Here is a 17,541-nt window from a genome sequence, read left to right as displayed (position 1 = left end):
AAACAAAATAATAATTAATAATCTCAGTAACAGACACCCTACTTCATGTTATTTGTATTAGCGTGTGCCCTGGAGTGTGTTATTCCTTCCATATCATGTTATATGGGAATGTACATGCGATACTCACAGCATAGCGATGCCCCAGTGTTTGCCTGCCCTCTCTCCTGCTGCCTGGAAGCCAGACAGGCCGATCAGGGCCACGGTGGGGGTGATGGTGAGCGGCCCGATGTACTTCAGCAACACACCGGGGAGACCCAGTGCTCCCACACACACCTCCACCAGGGAGGATACGATTATAGCACCCTGAATCTACACACACACACAGAATGTGAGGCCTCAGTGTGTAGACCATGAGTAAACTGTACGTGTGAGATAAAACGAGAGGAGAGAGATGTCGAGGAAGACGAGGAGAGAAGGCAGTCTCTACACTATGATCAGCATAATTGAAGACAGCTCGCTCCGACTGACCTGTGGGATAGCTGTGTTTCACCACGAGATCCAAACACGGTTATAGCAAACCCAGCTGTAAGACCACTCAAGACGTAAGAAAGTGTTTAATGGAGCATGAGGTGCAAAAGATCAGAGCAGGACGCCTCAGCGCTTTAAGATTAAATGCATTATGGAAAAACTGTGCAAAACCAATTATATATACATTAGATTATATATATATATATATATATATATATATATATATACACACATATACACACACACACACACACTGTGTTCCAAATTATTATGCAAATTGGATTTAAGTGTCAAACATTTAATTTTTTGTTTTTCATTAAAGGTCATGGATGGTATTGTGTCTCAGTGCTCTTTGGATCACTGAAATCAATCTCAGACACCTGTGATAATTAGTTTCCCAGGTGAGCCCAATTAAAGGAAAACTACTTAAGAAGGACGTTCCACATTATTAAACAGGCCACAGGTTTCAAGCAATATGGGAAAGAAAAGGATCTCTCTGCTGCCGAAAAGCATCAGATAGTGCAATGCCTTGGAGAAGGTATACTTAAGGGGGATCATCGTACTGTGAAGAGATTTGTGGCTGATTCAGAGCACAGACGAGTTTGTGCACATAAAGGCAGAAGGAGGAAGGTTTCTGCCAGACAAATTCATCGGATTAAGAGAGCAGCTGCTAAAATCCCATTACAAAGCAGCAAACAGATATTTCAAGCTGCTGGTGCCTCTGGAGTCCCGAACCTCAAGGTGTAGGATCCTCCAGAGGCTTGTGCATAAACCTACTATTCGGCCACCCCTAACCAATGCCCACAAGCAGAAACGGTTGCAGTGGGCCCAGACATACATGAAGACTAATTTTCAAACAGTCTTGTTTAGTGATGAGTGCCGTGCAACCCTGGATGGTCCAGATGGATGGAGTAGTGGATGGTTGGTGGATGGCCACCATGTCCCAAAAAGGCTGTGACATCAGCAAGGAGTCATGTTTTGGGCCCGAATCATGGGGAGAGAGCTGGTAGGCCCCTTTAGGGTCCCTGAAGGTGTGAAAATGACCTCAAAGTATAATAGACAAAGTATATAGAGTTTCTGACTGACCACTTTCTTCCATGGTACAAAATGAAGAACCGTGCGTTCTGTAGCAAAATCATCTTCATGCATGACAATGCACCATCTCATGCTGCAAAGAATACCTCTGTGGCATTGGCTGCTATGGGCATAAAAGGAGAGAAACTCATGGTGTGTCCACCATCCTCCCCTGACCTCAACCCTATTAAGAACTTTTGGAGCATCCTCAAGTAAAAGATTTTTGAGGGTGGGAGGCAGTTAGCATCAAAACAGCAGCTCTGGGAGGCTATTCTGACATCCTGCAAAGAAATTCAAGCAGAAACTATCCAAAAACTCACAAGTTCAATGGATGCAAGAATTGTGAAGGTGATATCAAAGAAGGGGTCCTATGTTAACATGTAACTTGCCCTGTTAGGGTGTTTTTGATTGAAATAGCTTTTGATTTCAGTAAATATGACCTCCTAATGCTGCAAATTCAACAAATGACCATTTCCAGTTCTTTACAACCTATAACATGTTTTCAAACTCTGTTGTGCATAATAATTTGGAACAGTGCATTCTGAGTTTTTTATTTTTGAAATAAATACTGTTACCATTGGAAGGTTTGTTCAATAAAATTCGAATTATACCCTAAAGGTTGATGACTTGAAAATTATACTGACTGTCATTTGCATCGACTAATTAGGAAAATCAGAGAAAGATATCATTTGCATAATAATTTGGAACGCAGTGTATAAGAGAGAGAGAGAGAGAGAGAGAGTGAGAGACAGATAGATAGAAAAAGAGAGAGAGAGACAGACAGAGAGACAGAGTGAGAGAGAGAGAATTGGGAATGAAAGAAGAAAGATACAATAAGTGTTCAGGGAGTGGTTCATGATCTCACATCCAATTTGTGGCACATTTGCTACACAAGTCCCTGGGAGAGAGAGAGAGAGAGAGAGAGAGAGAGAGAGAACAGGACTGACAAAGAAAGTGAGAGAGAAATAAATAAGAGAACAGAAAGAGGTGGTGTGTGTGTGTATTTTTATCCATTTTCTCGCTTCTACTGTTCACACCATCAATCTCACACATCTCTCCTTATCAATATGAATCAGTTCACACTCCCTCCCTCCCTCCCTCCCCATCCTGTCACATGCACAAGTCTCTTTCCTGCTTTTTTTTTCACCATCTCTCTCTCTCTCTCTCTTTCTCTCTCTCTCTCTCTCCACAGAATCCCACCACCTTGGACTCACCTCTCGTATCCTGGGGTACCAGATGTGCTCTGTGTGCATGAGCTCAGTGCCGTTCACCACAGGAATATCTGCAGCAGGGAAGGACACACGAGAATGAGCTAAATGAATGTGTGTGTATGTGTGTGTGTGTATGTATATTAAATACCTGTTGCATTACACTTCCATTTGTCTAGTGAAAGTATGGCTCTGGCTGGGGCGAGGAAAGCAAATGCACTGGCCTGGAATAGCGGAAGTCTGCAAAGAGAAACACACACACACACACACACACACACACTAAATGAATGCTACAAGGACATTAAAAGGAACACCACCATGGAGACACAACAAGAACTTCTTACTCTATCTTCAACTCTCTCTCTCTCGATCACACACACACACCCCTATCCTCCTCACTCATCTTTATTAGGTGTGTGTGTGAGATTTTTCCTGATTGCACAGTAAACATAAATGAATGGCTGATGCAGTACAACATCATAACCACTAGAGGTCACTATTAGTCAGGCTATGTTTCAATGGCACTCATAACCTGAAGCGATCTGAGGAGCTTCATCACAGCCAGCTCCATCACTCAGAACCTGCACTATTCCACAGAAGGTTGTGGGTTCGAATCCCAGGAAAGTCTCACAGCCACCGTGTCAACCTAGGTAACATTTGTGTACCATTTTTAACCAAAAAAAGAGCCATTTAATTTATTAACACGTTCATTTATTAACTCCGGAGGAATAAACAGAGTCAGGAGCTTCACTGTGTGTGTGTGTGTGTGTGTGTGTGTGTGTGTGTGTGAGAGAGACAAACGACCATGTAATATAAAGCACATTAACTCTGGATGAATAAACAGAATCAGGAGCTGGACTTTGTGTGTGTGCACAGCTGTAGATAAAACACACACACACACAAATTCCAGCCTCATTCTGTTTAAATATCCAAACTTAATGTCACATGTTACATCAAATGGTCGTCTGAGACACACACACACACACACACACACACACTTCAATTTCCAAGAAGAGAGATAAGGGCCGAGTGTCATCATCTCGGTGCGTTCACCTCGTTGGGAACACTGAGTCATCATATCATCTCATCACGTTTCTCATTTCCTGTTATTTTTTTCCGGTGTCCTTCCATAATACGTTTCCATGGAAACGACACGTGCGGGCCATGTGCATTTGTGTTTGTGATGTCAGTGGAGGTCATGTGAGCAGATCAGAGATCAGAACACTGCAAGGTTTGCTCATTACACAGGGAAGTAAAAAAGGCTGATTTAACACTAGGCACAACGGCATCCAGGAGTAAAAGTATTGGCACCCCTAGGCTTTATTGAGCCTGTCCTACTTTTCAGACAACAACAAAAACTCTTCTCATGCGTGTCTGGACTCATGAGGGGAAAAAATAAAAAATTTTCCAAGTGTGATTAGGGAGTATTTTGTAAAAAGGGACGTGGGAAAATTTGGCACAGATCACTTCCCACTCGGTCCCTCTACAAAACACTTGTTAATGCTTTTTATTGTTATAAAATCACTTCGACCTTGTACTGGAGCCGGGGGAGGAGAGGGGGTGCTGAGATACCACTGAGACTGAGAGGGCTGTTTAAACACAGGAGAGAGAGAGGGAGAGAGAGGAGAGAAAGACAGAAAAGGAGAGAAAGAGAGAGAGACAGGGGAGAGACAGAGATACAGAGAGAGAGAGTGAGGGGAGAGAGCGAGAGAGAGAGAAAAGGAGAGAAAGAGAGAGGAAGAGAGAGACAGAAAGGGGGGGCAGAGACAGAGAGCACAGACAGCCTTCATCTCAGTGTCATGGAAAAAAAAATACAGAGAGGAGGAAAAATAAACATGGCATATTAGTTACCAGAGAGAAAGGTAGATAAAGAAACGTGAGAAAGAGTTTAAAAAAATAGAAAGAAAGATAGAGACAGCGGGAGAGTGACAGAAAGTAAAAAAGAGTCAAAAACAGAAAGGTGAGTCAGAGAATGAGTGAGAGAGGAACAGAGAAAGATAGTGTGTGTGTGTGTGTGTGTGTGTGTGTGTATAGCGAGAGAGAGAAAGAGAGAGAACAAAGACTGATGAAGAAAGAGGAAGAGAAAATGTGTGTATTAGCAGGTGGTCATTTATTTTTATCCATTTTCTCTCATGAACTTCACACTGATTATTTTTCTGTTCCTCTCTCTCTCTCTCTCTCTCTCTCACCTGTGACTTATGTTTCTCTCTCTCTCTCTGTGTCTGGCTGTCCTGTCACTTATGTGTGTGTCTCTCTCTCTTTGTCTGTCTGTCTCTTTGTCTACATGTCTCTCCCTCTCTCCTGTCACTTGTGTTTGTGTCTCTCTCTTTCTCTCTCTCTCTCCTCTGTCACTTATGTCTCTCTCTCTTTCTCCTGCTGTCACTTATGTTTCACTCATTCACTCTCTCTCTCCCTCCTGTCATCTATCTCTCTCTCTCTCTCCCCTAAATGTTTGAGTGAGAATCTGATCATCTACTGGAGTGAACAGTATCACACAGGTGTTTATTGCGTCACATGAACTCACTAGTCCGAGTCACAGAAACATCAAAACTCTCGACTTATTGGGAAACGTAAAAGACACAAGGTCATGAACAAACACACACACTGTTCCACAGTCTATAAAAGTTTTGAGGTCAGTGCCCCACACACACACACACACTCACCGGCAGCCGATGGTGGTCTGCAGCAGTGTAGTGATGCCCACGCAGAAGAAGATGGTGCCAATCAGCTGGCTCGTAGCCCACTGGTCAAATCCCACACACATGGCCTCAGCCAGCAGGAAGGGTACAGCGATCGTCCCACTGAAGCATGTTAGGTAGTGCTGTGGAGACAAACAACAACAATTACAGGTTTGTGTGTGTGTGTGTGTGAGAGAGAGAGAGAAGTCTTAAAATTGCTTAAATTACTATGTCTTAAATTACAGAGTGAACAGAGCATGTGCTTACTAAAATCAGCCACTGTGATTATAACACTGAGCTAAGCTGTAGGATTTAAAGGTAGTGTGTCAGCACACACACAGTGTTCTGTAGCACATCAGTAGCAGTGACTTTCATTAGGCTGAGTGAGTCGAATGAGTGTCCGAGGGAGTCGACTCAGTGTGCAGACGAGTCTAACCAAGTGTTTGAGGGAAAGCGAACAGGCGAGTCGACTCAGCGAACAGTCACTGAGGAAGTCAGTCAGTTGAGTAGCTTTGTGAGTCAACTGTGTATCTGAGCATCTCAACTGAGCGTCTGAGAGACTCAATTAAGTGTCCAAATGAATCAAAAGAGTGTTTGAGTGAGTCAATTAAGTATTAAAGTCTCTTTTGCATCATGCATTGTGTGTGTCAGTTTGGGTATGAAAGTGTGTGTGTGTACCTGTAAACCCAGGAAGACGCACAGGTACCAGGGCGGGGTGTCCTCTATGGTGTAGATCATGTCCATCCTCCTGGCAGTTGTACTGTCTGTGCTGTCCACCGTCTCCGCTAAAGAACTCTAGAGGAGAGACAAAAAACACACACAAACACACATGAGCTGTTTCTATGGTAACAGCTTTACGGTCTCAGGAATGATCGCTATATTTTTTGGGGGCTGATTATAGACCATGCGTGCAGGCACACACACACACACACACACACACACACACACACACACCACACACACACACATCACACAACTTTCATTTATGCAAAAACAAGTTAAAAGGACAAGTGATGTGTAATTATCTTTATATAAAAATAAAACATTTTCAGAGTTTTTTTCCCCATAAAACCACGCCTTCTCGCTCCATTAATCTGAAGAGTTTAATAAAGAAGAGGAAGAGGCGAACGAGGTCAAAGGGCACTACGGAGCACTGAATCTGAGATGGAGGGTGAGATGGAGGAAGGTTGTGTAACAGCACTGAGCTCACATGATCTCACATACTTCATCTGTGTTTCTTTCCCTTCTGCACGAGTGAGCAAAAAAGTGCACAGTCATGGTGACTAAGCAGCATGTGGTGAGGTTTAGAGGCCTGAGAGAGGGAGATTATAGATTACAGCAGAACAAACCTGTCTGATAGTTAAATGACAAGAGAGAGAGAGAGAGTGAGAGTGAGTGAGTGAGTGAGTGAGAGTGTGAGTGAGTGAGAGAGAGAGAGAGAGAGAGAGAGAGAGTGAGAGTGAGAGAGAGTGTGAGTGAGTGAGTGAGTGAGAGTGTGAGTGAGTGAGAGAGAGAGAGAGAGAGTGTGTGTGTGAGTGAGAGTGTGAGTGAGTGAGTGAGAGAGAGAGAGAGAGAGAGAGAGAGAGTGAGAGTGTGAGTGAGTGAGTGAGAGTGTGAGTGAGTGAGAGAGAGAGAGAGAGTGTGAGTGAGTGAGTGAGAGAGAGAGTGTGAGTGAGTGAGAGTGTGAGTGAGTGAGTGAGAGAGAGAGAGAGAGAGAGTGTGAGTGAGTGAGTGAGTGAGAGAGAGAGAGAGAGTGTGAGTGAGTGAGAGTGTGAGTGAGTGAGAGAGAGAGAGAGAGAGAGAGAGAGAGTGTGAGTGTGAGTGAGAGAGAGAGAGAGAGAGAGAGAGAGTGTGAGTGAGTGAGAGTGTGAGAGAGAGTGTGAGTGAGTGAGAGAGAGTGTGAGTGAGAGAGAGAGAGAGAGAGTGAGAGTGTGAGTGAGTGAGAGAGAGTGTGAGTGAGTGAGAGTGTGAGTGAGTGAGAGAGTGAGTGAGAGAGAGAGAGTGTGAGTGAGTGAGTGAGTGAGTGAGAGAGAGAGAGAGTGTGAGTGAGTGAGTGAGTGAGAGAGAGAGAGTGAGTGAGAGAGAGAGCGAGAGAGAGTGTGAGTGAGAGTGTGAGTGAGAGAGTGAGTGAGAGAGAGAGAGAGAGAGTGTGAGTGAGAGAGAGAGCGAGAGAGAGTGTGAGTGAGAGTGTGAGTGAGTGAGAGAGAGAGAGAGAGAGAGAGAGAGTGTGAGTGAGTGAGTGAGAGAGAGAGAGAGAGTGTGAGTGAGTGAGAGTGTGAGTGAGTGAGAGAGAGAGAGAGAGAGAGAGTGTGAGTGTGAGTGAGAGAGAGAGAGAGAGAGAGAGAGAGTGTGAGTGAGTGAGAGTGTGAGTGAGTGAGAGAGAGTGTGAGTGAGAGAGAGAGAGAGAGAGAGAGAGAGAGAGAGAGAGAGAGAGTGAGTGAGTGAGTGAGTGAGTGAGTGTGTGTGTGTGTGTGAGAGAGAAAGTGAGAGAGACAGAAAGAGAGAGATCGAGCGAGAGAGAGAGCAAGCGAGCGAGCGTGTGTGTGTATGAGAGAGAGTGAGAGAGACAGACAGACAGAGCGAGAGAGACAGACATTGAGAAAGAGACAGACAGACAGTGAGAAAAAGAGGGAGTGAGAGAGAGACAGAGAGAAAGTGTGTGTGTGTGTGAGAGAGAGAGAAAGTGAGAGAGACAGAGAAAGAGAGAGAGAGAGAGCGAGCGAGCGTGTGTATGAGAGAGTGAGAGAGACAGACAGACAGAGCGAGAGAGACAGACATTGAGAAAGAGACAGACAGACAGTGAGAAAAAGAGGGAGTGAGAGAGAGACAGAGAGAAAGTGTGTGTGTGTGTGTGAGAGAGAGAAAGTGAGAGAGACAGAGAAAGAGAGAGAGAGCGAGCGAGCGAGCGTGTGTGTATGAGAGAGTGAGAGAGACAGACAGACAGAGCGAGAGAGACAGACATTGAGAGAGAAAGAGACAGACAGACAGTGAGAAAAAGAGGGAGTGAGAGAGAGACAGAGAGAAAGTGTGTGTGTGTGTGTGTGTGTGTGTGAGTGAGAGAGAGAGAGAGAGAGAGAGAGAGAGAGAGAGAGATTAATCAGAGTCCACTCACTTTATCAGCTGCTTGTCTCTCTTTAGTATAGATGGCCATGAGTTCGGTGTCCTCCCTGTCCTGGTCTCCAGGGGTCGGGGACACTCCATTAACCACCACCTGCCAAGCACACACACACGCGCACAAACACACACACACACGGGCGCACACACACACACGGGCGCACACACACACACGCGCACAAACACACACACACACGCGCACAAACACACACACACACGGGCGCACACACACACACGGGCGCACACACACACGGGCGCACACACACACACGGGCGCACACACACACATGGGCGCACACACACACACGCGCACAAACACACACACACACGCGCACAAACACACACACACACGGGCGCACACACACACACGGGCGCACACACACACACGGGCGCACACACACACACGGGCGCACACACACACACGGGCGCACACACACACACGGGCGCACACACACACACACACGGGCACACACACATATGCACACACACACACGCACAAATATACTTAACATGGGCTTTGTATCACATATCAGCTGCAGTTTATTAGGTCTTATTAATTTCAAGACAGAAGAAAAAAATATATAAGAGGCGGGTGAGGGAGCAGTCGTTTACAGCTGCTGTAGCGTTAGTGCTCTAACAGGATCTAACTTGTTTCATGGACATTTCACTAACTTAAATGTAACTCTAAATGGACAAAAAATATTCTTTAATAAATAAAAAAATAAAAAATTGTAATCTCTGGCACATCACTGGGAGTCAAGAGGTGGAGAGAGACAGGGCTGGGTTTAGGAAAACACAGGCAAATGATTAGGCTTCTCTCTCACACACACCTGCAGCATATATATTATGATTATTTGTAAATAATTAAAACATTTAATTCATTAATTGATTGTTAATTAATTTATTAACAATTAATTAATTAACACAAAACTATTGTGAAAGATATCACGCGACATCTACTGTGTATTGTGTTATGATTTCTCACCATGTAATATATGACCCTGTGTGTGTGTGTGTGTGTGTGTGAGAGAGAGAAAAGAAAGCCCCTGAATCATAAGGACAGGGCGTGTCTTATTTGGATATGCAAAAACATCAGAGGAAGGAGCATTTATGTGTCATCTGTATAAAGTGGTCGTTTGCATGCGGCGCTGAAACCAGACGGCAGTGAACACGTGAGGATGTGAAGACGTTAGGACGTGAGGACGCTGAGACTCACGGGGATGGGGTAGAAGTTGGCACTGTGTTTGCTCTCCTCCTCATATTTGCCCGGCTCTGTGTTGGAGTCCATGGATTTACAGGTGGAGTTCTTCCCCACGCCCATTCCTCCTCTCACCACCTCCTCCTCCTACTCTCTCCTCCACCCGCTCTCTCACTGGCTCTGACAGGAGTCACTCGTCCTGCTCTCTCTACTCACATGGTCCAGCACCCGGCCAGCCTGCTCATCTACACAGAGAGAGAGAGAGAGAGAGAGAGAGAGAGATCAATCATCACTGCAAACATTCTATGTTTTCTAAGAAAGAAAGAAAGAAAGAAAGAGTGTGTGTGTGTGCACGCTTCAGGAATAGCTTTTTTCCCAGGTCATTGCTTTCATTCTGTTATTTTATCATTTCCTGTTTACTTTCATAAGCCTCACTGTTTCACTGTATTCCATCACTCCCTGCCCCACCCACTCACCCCGGCTCCCTGCCCCACCCACTCACCCTGGCTCCCTCCCCTCGGCCTCCTGCTCCCTGCAGCGCACCACACCGAGTGCAGCGGTCAGTTGGGGTCAGTATTACGTCCGTACATCGCTGACTCCACCATGATGCAGCAGAGGATTCTGGACCACGTCCACGTTTCCTCTCCACACAGTCTGAGCGTCTGACCCAGTTAAAGTCTGGCCCGATAATTAGGGCGGGGCCATGCCACAGAAATGTCACTGACATAAAACCTGATCTTCATGAGGCTCTTAGCTGAGCTCTACACACAAAAATCCTCTGAACAGGAACTTTCTTTCTTTCATTTGTTTTTGTTTTTTTCCATGTTCTTGCTACACAAATATATTTTCTTCTTTCTTTCCTCATATTTTCTTTCATTCTTTTATTCTTACTTTTTATATTCTTTTGTTCTATATTCTTTTTTTCTATATAACATATTTTTGTTCTATATGTTTTTTCTTCTTTTTTTCCCAAATAAGAATACAAACACTCGAGCAGCAGCTGATAAAAACAGTGAAAGAAAAGAAAAGAAAAGAAAAGAAAAGGAAATAAGAATACAAACACTCGAGCAGCAGCTGATAAAAACAGTGAAAGAAAAGAAAAGAAAAGAAAAGGAAATAAGAATACAAACACTCGAGCAGCAGCTGATAAAAACAGTGAAAGAAAAGAAAAGAAAAGAAAAGAAAAGAAAAGAAAAGAAAAGAAAAGAAAAGAAAAGAAAAGAAAAGAAAAGAAAAGAAAAGAAAAAGAAAAAGAAAAAGAAAGGCAGATCACAGAGAAAGAAAAAAAGAAAATAAAAAAATCCATAGAAAGAATGAGAGAGTCACTAGGTAAAGGTCATGCAGAGAAAGGAGATTAATCAGCTGCAGGGAAACAAGGCACCGGTGAGGCATCTGTGTGTGTGTGTGTGTGTGTGTGTGTGTGTGTGTGTGTGTGTGTGTGTGTGTGTGTGTGTGTGTCAGAGAGAGAGAGCACAAGAGAGAGAGCGAGATTAAGTTAACATGTAATTCATCTCTCTCTGCTGGGTGTCAGAAACACCATGAGGTGTGTGTACATGACCCACAGTGTGTGTGTTTAACTCACACAGAATGAAGAAAAATACTGCTTTTAAACTTTACCTCTTACACACACACACACACACACAGACACACACACAGACACACACACAGACACACACACAGACACACACACACACAGACACACACACAGACACACACACACACACAGACACACACACACAAGTAACACTAAACGATAAAAATTTGTTTAATCAGCCGGAAAGGAAACATGATGATGCCCCGAGACGAAATTATTAGAGAGAGAGACAGAGAATGACAGACAGAGAAAGAAATGGGGGGGGGACGACAGACAAAGGCAGAGAGAGAGAGAGAGAGAGAGAGAGAGAGAGATCTGGAGATCTTTAACACTGAGTTTCTGAGTAGATCTGCTCTTCTCTCCTAATCTGTTTAATCAATCACCTCCTCAAAACTGATCTCTCTCTCTCTACCCTTGCCTTCTCCCTCAGTCTCTAGCCAACTCCACATCTGTCTGTCTGTCGGTCTCTCCCTCTCTGTCTTCCTCGCCTTCTCCACATCTGTCTCTCTCTCAGTCTCACTCTCTCTCTTGGCTTCTGCACATCTGTCTCTCTCTCTTTCTCCACATCTCTCTCTCTCTCTCATTACACAGTGTTGTTAAACCTGATTAAAGGCTGTTTCCCGGGTGCTAGAGGAGTGATGAGGTTCAGCCGGTGAAAAGGGCAGACTGACTGAACACAGTAATAATGTGTCGGGTTTCCTGAGGAACAGCAACTGAACAAAAAAACACCTCCATCGATAACAAAACAAAAAAAAATGCTTTAAGAAGGGGGGTATTATATATATGTATATATTGCTATAAAAATATAAATGTCTATTATTATATTAAATATATATTATAAATATCTACATGCCTAAAAAATATATGCCTATATTCTATATGCCTAAACATGCCTATATTCTCAAAGATATAAATCAAATATCCAACAAAGAAAACAAATAAATTTCAAAAACAAAACATCATAAAATAACAAATAAATAAATAAATAAATAAATAAATAAGGCAATAATCAAAATCAAAAACCTAAAAAAAATACAAAATGAAAAAAACAATGGATAAATAAATTTATTTTTAGAATTTATTTATTATAGATAAATAAATTTCCTCAAAAAGCATGCCTCTAAATATATAAATATAAATACATAAATAAACAAAATCATCATTGAAAAATCCATACGACAGCTGCTGATTGGCTCGTACCTGCAGCTACAAGACACAAAGATAAAGAGAAGGAAATGAAAGAAAAAAAAAACCCCAAAAAACAGCCCTCTAACCCCCCCCCCAATCCCACACACACACACAGCCTGAAAGTTTCCTCTTCTTTAGATTTTATTTACAAACCAGCGAGTAAATTTCCTCCAAATGATGAAACCTAGTTTCCAGTAACTGGAGGCCAGGAGGAATGTCAAGAAATGCCAGAAATAGCTGGATGACAAAACCGTGTCCACACACACACACACACACACACACACACACACACACACACACACACACACACACAACAAGGAGGACAGGAAAACCCGAGAGGACGTTTGAGCTACATTTTTTTTTTTTTTACATTGTTCCAACTGCACTGATGGATAAAGTGATAAATATTTATTATACATTACACCTCAAATCAGATGTAGGTTTAGACGAGCAGACAATCTGCTTATTTCTAACGGTTGTCTTAAAAAAAATAAATAAAAATAAATAAATAAATAAATAAAATCCAAGAATTATTCATTAATAATAATAATAATGCAAAATTGTAACTATAAAAAGACATGAACAACTAAAGTGTAACTCTGAAAGGAAGGAGGGAGGAAGGAGGGAGGGAGGAAGGAGGGAGGGAAGGAGGGAGGGAGGAAGGAACAAACGTAAATTCTTAAAAAATTTCCCAAAACTAATAACCTTTTTAAAATAATAATGCGCACTAAGATTATCAGGGAAATAAAATCTTAAGTATAAAAATATTAAATTGAAGCTAGAATTAAAGACGTAATGCATGATTCTTCACAATGAACATGATAAATTCCCACACTTTCACATGAACATTCTGCCCGTGTGACCCGAGCCAAACCACACACACACGACAAACCTCTTTGGGCACAGGAGTGATAAGAGATTTAATTACAGAACCGTTTGTCTAACTGAACAATCTCTCCTGCTTTGCGTCCGGCCGTCAGAGACCCACGCATTCTTCACCTTCATTAAATCCCTCTGCAGTGGGTCCTGAGGATCCGAGCAGAAGTGAGAAACGGATCACTGTGGATCACAGCGGGGGGGGGGGGGGGGGGGGGGGTTTGCGTGCGGAGCCGTTCACGCCAACAATGGACTCAACAATACGTCTGAAAATGACCTTTCCACTCAGCTAGAGGAATCTCAAAGGGAATTTCACGCTAGACTCCGACGCTCTCCATCGCTTCTGGGTTCTCTCATGGTGGTGGTGGTGGTGGTGGTGGTGGGGGTTTCCGCACAAAACTCTTCCCAACTGCCGATGGAATTTTCTTAAAAAGTTACGGCAATAAATTAACCAGAGCCTCAGATGTTTACAGAACCAAAGCCGGGTGAGGAAGAAGAATCAGACGAAGAGGAAGTAGAAATTAAAATCTAGCAAAGTCTGTAGAAAACAGAACAAGACTGACCATGTTTGGAAATATTCCAACCAAAACATCATGAAGACATTTTTACAAAACACAGTTTGCATCATGATGTACTAAATGCTTGCAAAATAATAGCTTAAAAAAAGAATAAATTCTATACCATGTATAGAAATAAAATGACTAAAAAAGCCTAAAACTAAAAAAAAAAAATTCAAATAAAAAATATATTAAATATATAAAAGCTTTTAGAAAATAAATATAAATTTACATTTAAAACAATATATTTTATTTTCTAAATGTATAAAAAAATTATTTTAAAGATGAATTAAAAAATTCAGAACTGAAGAACTGAATTAAAAAAAAATTAAATTCACGCTAATTTATGACCCTTCTGCCACCGATCTGCATTCACATATACTCTATTTATTATTAAATTATATATTATTTTATTTTTCACATATATTTATATTTCAATGTATATATATATATATATATATATATATATATATATATATATATATATATATATATATATATATTTATATTTCAATGTATATATATATATATATATATATATATATATATATATATATATATATATATATATATATATATTTATATTTATTTTCACATATATTTATATTTCAATGTATATATTTTTAATATGTATTTCTCTTCCCTTTCCCATCTGTGTAGTTAAATTCTATTTTTAATGTAAACCTATTTATCTATTTTTTAAGTCTCTCGTTACAGCATAAGGTTGACCATGTCATCTTCTCTCGGCGTGATGCTCCGCCCTGTTATATTTGGGATTCGGATCAATCGGAAAGGTTAGGCGTGGGTTCGTTGTCCTGAACAGTTATCGTTTCTATAGTAACGCCTCCTTCACAGGGACCTTCAGCACACGACGGAGGTTTATTCGCAGAAGGAGTCTCCAGTGTCAGAGCTGTATAACAGTCAGAAGTGAAGCTGCAAGGTTAAACATCTTAAGGATGGAGGAGATGATGATGATGATGATGATGATGATGATGAGTTATGGGGGGACGAGGTAGCTTTGTGATTAAGGCATTGGACCACAGATCAGAAGGTTGCGAGCTCAAATTCCAGGGTCCACCAAGTGTCCACCCTTGGGCCCTTAATTTCTCATTTTTTGTATAAAATAAGATAAAAAACCGTGAGCTGCTCTGGATAAGGGCGTCTGCCAGATGCCGTTGTGGTTTCTCAGTCACATGTGACAGGAAAGACTGTTTACAGCTGCTATAAATGCAAGAGAGAACAGGAGCGATCTTGTCTACTGGATGTTCCATAACATTACACATGAAAGTAAACAGAGCGTGACTCAGATGTGTGACACTTTCGGAGGACTGAAGAGGATCCGAGGAGACGTGGAGGAAGAAGTTGTTGTTCCTTTCCACTGATTAAAAATATCCCTGTTCTGCCCTTGGAGTGGAAAGGAATGCCAGTGTACTGGGAAAAAGTTTTTTTACGGCGTGTAATCTGAGGAAAAATCCAGGTATTAGTGTAGAATCAGCTACCAGCTGAAGTAACGTGACTACAGCGGGCTTTGTGTCATGTGCAGGAATTTCCACAGGCAGCAGGTTCGAATTTCACGGCACAGGAACACGAGCTGGATCAGGAATCCCCAAACAAAACATTCAGGAAAACAAAGCGTTTTATTCCAGTTTTTATTCCCTCACAGTCATGTTTCATGTTCTCTTCAAAAGGCTGTTTTCTCACTCTCTCACCCTCTCTCTCTCTCTCTCTCTCCCACTCTCTCATTCTCTCTTTCCCTCTCTCTCATTCTCTCTTTCCCTCTCTCTCTCTCTCTCTCTCTTTCCCCCCCTCACTCTCTCTCTGTCCCTCTCCAACTTTACCTCTGACTGTTATGAAGCCCTGACACTGGAGACTCCTTCCACGAACGTTAAAAAGGCGTCTCCTTACAGAAAAGCGTTGGCTGTACGAGTCCCCGTGAACGAGCTGTTACTATAGAAACGACAACTTATCAGAACGAGCGCATTGATGCAAACCTGCTGCTGAATAAGCCGAAAACTAATCAACACTCAACCCTAAAGAAGAACGCTTAAATCAGTTTGAAGAGGATCAGTTATTAAAGGAGTGACTCCCACTCTTTCATGGAGTTCTGTATGTTCAGTTCTGTCCTTTTCCTCCCACATTAACATCAATAACAATCCCTCAATATGATATTAGACAATATGTGGTGGGTGTGTCCGAGCTCCGAGTCCTGACATGCCTCAACATTATAGAGATGACAAAACAGCAAACACACACACACACATTTATTATTGTAGATTGGATAATGACACACATCTCCGGCCCTGTCCACACGAACGCGGGTATTTTTAAAACCGCAGCTTTTTACTGCGGTTTGTCCATTCGTCCACATGCAAACGCAGCATCCGGTCACTGAAACCGAACATTTTTGAAAACTCCTGCCAGGGTGAAGTTTTTTTAAAAACTCCAGTTTCAGTGTTATCGTGTAGACAGCGAAACTGGAGATTTTTGGCTTGTGAACAGGGTTGCCAGATTGGACTGAAGATTTCCAGCCCAACTACAGCTTAAAACCCACCCATTTAAAAAAAATATACCAGCCCAAAATGCACACTGTTATAACTAATACAATAACAAACAGTTATAACAGTTAATAACTTTGTGATATCGGCTTAACGAGTAGAACGATTACAACAACCCGCTAATCAAGACTGAAGTCTGACTGGACAGGACTCTCCTGAACCTTATTGGCTAAACTGAACCATATAATTAAAACATCAACATTACATATTACACTTTATTTAATCGTTTGAATTGAAAATTAATAAAATATGTTTATAGTCAAAAATAAAAACCCGCCAGTTGCATTAAAAAACAGCCCAGATTTTAGCAACCCGCCCAATGCACTTTTTCCTGGTGAGATGTGACCAAAAGAAACCCAACTGGCAACACTGCTTGTGAAGTCGGCGTCTCAGGCTTCTGGATGTGAGGAAGTGTAGCAGGTATCCTTTGCCAACCTGTGGAGTGTCAGCTTTCTAGCTGAGCTGGGTGTGATAAGACACCGATGACATTAAAGTGAAACAGACACTCAGGTTGTTATGACGACTTCTTCAAACATGCTGACTAAACCGTAATTTTCTGTTTATTATTATTTACTCGTTCTGTTTATTTGTTTGTTGACTGTCTGTCTCAACTCAAAAGATTCTCATTCATTTTGTGTCTGGCTGCAACTTCACAAAGGTTTGAAAAAAGTTTTCTAGACCCTCTCCACAACAGCCAGACACCACCAGACACCGCCTCACAACAACCAGACACCACCATACACCACCTTCCAACAGCCAGACACCATCAGACACCACCTTCCAACAGCCAGACCCCCCCCAGACACTGCCTTTCAACAGCCAGACCCCCCCAGACACCGCCTTCCAACAGCCAGACCCCCCCCAAACACTGCCTTCCAACAACTAGACACCATAAGACACCACCTTCCAACAGCCAGACACCCCCAGACACCGCCTTCCAACAGCCAGACACTGACTTCCAACAGCCAGACACCATCAGACACCACCTTCCAACAGCCAGACACTGGCTTCCAACAGCCAGACACTGGCTTC

At 42.5% G+C, this 17,541-nt stretch overlaps 1 protein-coding gene across 1 annotated transcript in view; it reads right to left on the bottom strand.

Moving 5' to 3' along the window:
- Positions 1-17,541, bottom strand: part of slc23a2 (solute carrier family 23 member 2) — a 32,219-nt gene that overhangs the window by 10,507 nt on the left and 4,171 nt on the right. Inside the window, exons 2-8 of the mRNA XM_058389703.1 lie at positions 9,758-9,984; positions 8,541-8,639; positions 6,107-6,223; positions 5,414-5,571; positions 2,902-2,990; positions 2,757-2,824; positions 128-309 (exon numbers count right to left, since the gene is read on the bottom strand). Of these exons, the coding sequence (XP_058245686.1) occupies positions 128-309; positions 2,757-2,824; positions 2,902-2,990; positions 5,414-5,571; positions 6,107-6,223; positions 8,541-8,639; positions 9,758-9,862 (818 nt within the window). The 5' untranslated portion in view covers positions 9,863-9,984. The remainder of the gene's footprint in view (positions 1-127; positions 310-2,756; positions 2,825-2,901; positions 2,991-5,413; positions 5,572-6,106; positions 6,224-8,540; positions 8,640-9,757; positions 9,985-17,541) is intronic.

This window comes from Hemibagrus wyckioides, linkage group LG05, assembly GCF_019097595.1.
Source record: "Hemibagrus wyckioides isolate EC202008001 linkage group LG05, SWU_Hwy_1.0, whole genome shotgun sequence".
Lineage (NCBI taxonomy): Eukaryota > Metazoa > Chordata > Actinopteri > Siluriformes > Bagridae > Hemibagrus > Hemibagrus wyckioides.
The sequence above is the reverse complement of the archived record's forward strand: the minus strand, read 5'-3'. Positions and strand labels throughout refer to the sequence as shown.